The following is a 4,611-nucleotide window of genomic DNA, read 5'->3' as shown; positions in this document are numbered from 1 at the left end:
GGGGGGGGGGAGAAATGGCTAATGGAGAGAGAAGCCCTGGTTAATTTAATTTCGGCGGAGGATTGTTCAACGTGTTTCTTTTCTGTGTCCAGCGCCCTTTGTCCTGCCCCGACCGTAAGTTTTAGGTATCGCCATACCCCCCTCCCCCCTCACCTTCTTCGGCCGGATCTCAAGACGCGGTTTACGGACCTCCGCGAGGCCCCCGGCTCTGATCCAATTGAACAACACGCTGTGATATCGTGCGACGTGCCCGCCCCGGCTCGGCCCGCGCCGAGGTCGTGCTCTCGCATTGCTCAATGCCTTTTGGTCTCCAGGCGCGTGACTCCAGGACTCCAGGCCGGGCCGGCTCCAGGGCCGCGCGCACTATGCCGCTCCAGCAGAGCCCCAATACGACGCGTCGCGGGGGCCCGCCCTCAGCAAAACACCTGACTGCGCGCTCGCTCTCTCTCTCTCTCTCTCTCTCTCTCTCTCTCTCTCTCTCTCTCTCTCTCTCCCTCCCTCCGTTGTCTCTTGCTCAGGCCTGTGGGTGGCCACAATAAAGAAAATGTATCCATGAAAGAAAAAATTCTCAAGAGAGATTTATTTATGACATGTCGTCTAAAATGCTTCCAGTTATAATCGGCCCTAAAAATTATTAGTGCGGCCATGAGAAAAGTACCCCATACTCATTAAAAGCCAAGTGTGAAGTGTGGTGTGAGTGAGAAAGGGAGAGAGGAGAGCGAGAAAGAGATAGAGAGACAGAAAGAGACAGAGAGACAGAAAGAGACAGAGAGAGCACGACGCCATACATGCTCCCCATTCAGGTCGGAAACATGTGGCTCCGGCCGAAAGGCGCGGGGCCCACGCTGCGCTCCGCCATGCTCCGCCACGCTCCAAGCTCCACTCGAGTGACTCGTTGAATGTCAGAGCGGCCACAAGGCGATGGACACCGCCGGCTTCATAACGGGGCGGGGCAGGGCGAGGCCCGGCTGGATTACCCCAACTGCTCCGACCGACTGCGATGGGGCAGCCGCGATCGTCAAGCAGTCGTCAGTCAATCAATCAAACAGATCGATATCGAAAAGTATATCGAATTACTAGCAGCGGTGGCGGCGGCGGCGAAGCTGTGCTCAGCGTGTGCCGCGCGCAGTTCATAGTGCCGCCGGTCAACCACCTTATCAATTAATTAACCAACTAGCTGTCAACAAGAAATCAATTCATGCATCCAATTACTTACGCCTGAGCGGACTACTGACGCCGCGCAGGCCCTGCAAAAGGTGCTTACCCCCAGGTGCTGCCGCTTGTCCGCCTTGTCCGGCTTGTCCGCCGGGAAGGGCAGTCCGTGGACCCACTTGAGCATGGCGAGGCCCCCGGGCAGGGCCCCGAGCAGGGCCCCCCGGGCTGAGGGCTCAGCGCGGAGGGCGGGCGGCGGCGGCTCGGCGCGGCGCCCGGGGGACGGCGGCGGCAGATGCTGCGGACCGCGGCGGGCGGGCCCCCCTAGCGCAGTCCTGGACAGCAGGGCGGGCGCGAGCGCTGCGTTAGCACGGCGTTAGCGCTACTGGTACACCGTGCGGTACACCGAGCGGTGCGGCGCTCTACACGCCTGGGCTGTGCAAATCAGTACTACGGCGGGTCGTGGTGGGACGTGCGGACCTCGCGCGCCTCCATACGTGGAGTCGGGCGGAGCAGGGCAGTAAACGTGGGCGAGGCCATCCCCGAGCAGCGGCTATCAAGCACTGTGCTCTAAATGCTGCTACCACAAGGCTAAAAAAAATCTATTTTATCTATGTATTTGAGTATCGAAACCTTACGAAAGTCCTCAAATTTACTCCGGAAATTCTCCAAAACCTTCGATGCATTTTTTCGGGAAAATTTACAACGATACATTTGGAAATTTGTTGCTTCAGTCCAACCTATTCCGGACCAACGTCGACGGGACGCACGTCCATCTGAGTCCTTTATTCGAGAGGGGGTCTAGCTAGCTTTCTGCGGCCGGTCGTGAGCATCAGAGGCAGCAGCAAGAGGGCGGTTCGACTGTCACGGTGCGCGGACTCAGGCAGACGTCCATACACTTTGCCCAAAGTCCGAGCGTGCAGCCCGATCACCGCCTGCCGGGTGCCGGGGCACATAGAGCCCGCCGCGGGGTCAGGTCGGTAAGGCTTGCGTCAGTCGGCGTCAGACCGTCAGATGCTATCGGGGGGCCGACTTGACATGCCGTCTGCTGCATGCACACGTCATGAGGTTGCGAGGAGACGGCGAGAGAGGCGGGGCGAAGAAGAGGGGGCGCTCCGTGGAATTGGAGCACTTGGCAGCCGGGCCGCGCGCAGCAGCAGGCCAGCGCGCGCGCATCACCCCGCCGAACCAGGTTCTATCGCAATTCCAAACGTGGCCAGCAGAGCAAGCAGTCAAGGGTATCCTGACGAGAGTGATAGAGATTGCCCGTCTCTCTGCTTCCTCGTCCTTGGCCGCGCCCCCGGTGGTGGATGCACGCGCACCGCGCGCGCCGCCGGGGGACAACCTCTCGAGGGACAAACCGCTGCCAATTACCACTATATTCCTCAAAGGGGAGAAAAAAAATTATGGAAGTCTCATTTATGCTGGCAGCGCCGAGCTTGGCGCAGCCCCGGCCGGGCCGCTAACGGGATTGCTTCCTTCCCTAGGCGCGATGCCCGCAGTGGGCCCCGATATGTAGTAGGATGGGACGCGGCGCTAACGCAATGGCGCCTCGCTTGGACGCGGTCGGGGATTACACAGAGACACATAGTCTGGCTTCGGGCTCACGCGGCGCCAGAGTGACCCGCGCCAAGGACGACACCGGCGGCGGCGCCCGTCCGCCGCACGGCAGCCCCTCGAGGCAGTGGTGGTGGTGGGGCCACTTTGTGTTGTGGAAGCAGAGTGCTGGTTAAAACAAAAGTCTAGAACGTGGTGTAATATTATTCCTACAAAAAGCCACCCACAGATATACCCTCTCAAACACCCTGGAAAAAACAATGATGCTCAGACGGGGATCGTACGAAAAGTCATCCGTTGTTCGCTAAAACGCACCAGGTCAGTTCAGCTCATATAGCGCCTACTAGGTAGGCAATAGCTCGCCTGCTGTGCGCATACGTGTGCTGCGGGGCGGCCTACCCTGTGTCTCGCGGGCGCCGAGCTCCCGTAGTTAACCGAATAAATCTGAGAAAAAACATGTGTACTTAAGCGAGTTCTTGCCCTGAATAGCACTGTGGGCGCGACTGTGGGCGAGTGTTAAAGAAATGTTGACTCTACTGGTACTAGAACTATTCCACATTTTATGGGTGCGACTTAACTCCTTTTCTTCCCCAGCGAAGGTGTTGACGGTTTTGCGATATACGCCCCACACAAAAGTGTTTCGCAGACTCAACCGGGCGCGCCTCGTCGTCACACGCTTTGACAAAATAAAACGAGACATCAAAAGACACCCCCGTCGAGGCTTGTCCTCGTCATATAAGGCGCCCAACATTCTAAACTAAATAGGCAAGAACATGACGACTGCGGGCGAGGGAGGGTGGCGGTGGGTGGCGGCCGCGTTTTGTCGCGCCCGGCTCACGAGCTTTTAGGTTCGGAACGCGCGCGCTGCTCGGCGCCCATAGCCCGGCCCCGATCGCTTGATTTGGCGGTGTGTGGGTGGGGGCGTGACTCACCAGGAGCGGCATCGACAGGTGGCGGGGCGGGGCGGGGTGGGGCGGGGCGGGCGCGCGGGGACATTGGCGCGTGGCGGCCACACCGCGGGGCCCTGCCGCCCTCCCAACGGGACACCCGGCTGGTGGTGCGGCTGGCCCGACTGACCGCGTCCCGCAAACGTTCAACACCCTCCCCCCCCCCTCGAGTTTACCCAGTGCACTGGAGAGCGCATCTCCCGATCGTCGGGAGCGGCTGCTGCTGCTGGCGGCCAGACCCGCTCAGCTGATTGCAAACCACCGTCGTGCTCATTATGCACGCTCTGTATTCCTCGCGCCTCAGACGGTAAAAGAAAAAAAATTGAAAAAAATTATAACGCCGCTAATACGAGATGTTATGACGAAGATGAGGGGCGTGTATCGGTGATGGGATATTCGCGCGCAAAAACCCACAATGCTGATGCATCTGCTGATGGAGTGTTTAACGCCGCCATTAAAACGATCAATCGCTATTATCGTACACAACGTCGTGCACGCTTCAGAAGAAGGGGAGAGAAAAGAAAAATTGCGACGCCTGTTCAGTTTTGTCCTCGTAATCATAAACGTTTTCGCGAGACCGTTTTATACTGTGGCACTCCACATTGCAGCAGCAGCGCGAGGATTTACTACACGTTGCACGTTGTTGCACTTTCGCGTTGCTGCAGCCTTTCCTTTGCGGCCTGCGTGGCGCGGATGTAAAGCCGTCGCTGTATATGACGGAGTGGACAGCGGACCCCGCCCTCGACGCCCTGCCCGCGTTGGGGACGGCGCTTAAACGATGTGACGCTTTAAATTTCGGACTGTGGTTGGGATTCTTCTTTGCCTTATTCTGTTTTTCCTAGTATAAGCGGCGACACCGTTGGGGTTATACGGATTATACGTGTCCGCTGAAAAATGACATTTCATTTTGTACAACGGAGTGAAAGTATTCTTGGTATCTCTATTATTGATACTA

The 4,611-nt window shown here is 58.1% G+C and overlaps 1 protein-coding gene across 3 annotated transcripts in view; it reads right to left on the bottom strand.

The window, feature by feature from the left end:
* Positions 1–4,611, bottom strand: part of LOC113204214 (rhophilin-2) — a 128,474-nt gene that overhangs the window by 80,925 nt on the left and 42,938 nt on the right. Inside the window, exon 1 of one of the 3 annotated variants that reach the window (XM_026419291.2) lies at positions 1,265–1,404. The exons of the other annotated variants lie outside the window; for them this stretch is intronic. Within the exon in view, the coding sequence (XP_026275076.1) occupies positions 1,265–1,339 (75 nt within the window). The 5' untranslated portion in view covers positions 1,340–1,404. Of the gene's footprint in view, positions 1–1,264; positions 1,405–4,611 lie in introns of those variants that run through there. 3 annotated transcript variants of the gene reach the window in all.

This window comes from Frankliniella occidentalis, unplaced genomic scaffold (genome assembly GCF_000697945.3).
Source record: "Frankliniella occidentalis isolate FOCC.00 unplaced genomic scaffold, Focc_3.1 Scaffold4, whole genome shotgun sequence".
NCBI classification, from domain to species: domain Eukaryota; kingdom Metazoa; phylum Arthropoda; class Insecta; order Thysanoptera; family Thripidae; genus Frankliniella; species Frankliniella occidentalis.
Note: the sequence above shows the minus strand (reverse complement) of the source record. Positions and strands in the feature narration are given on the sequence as shown.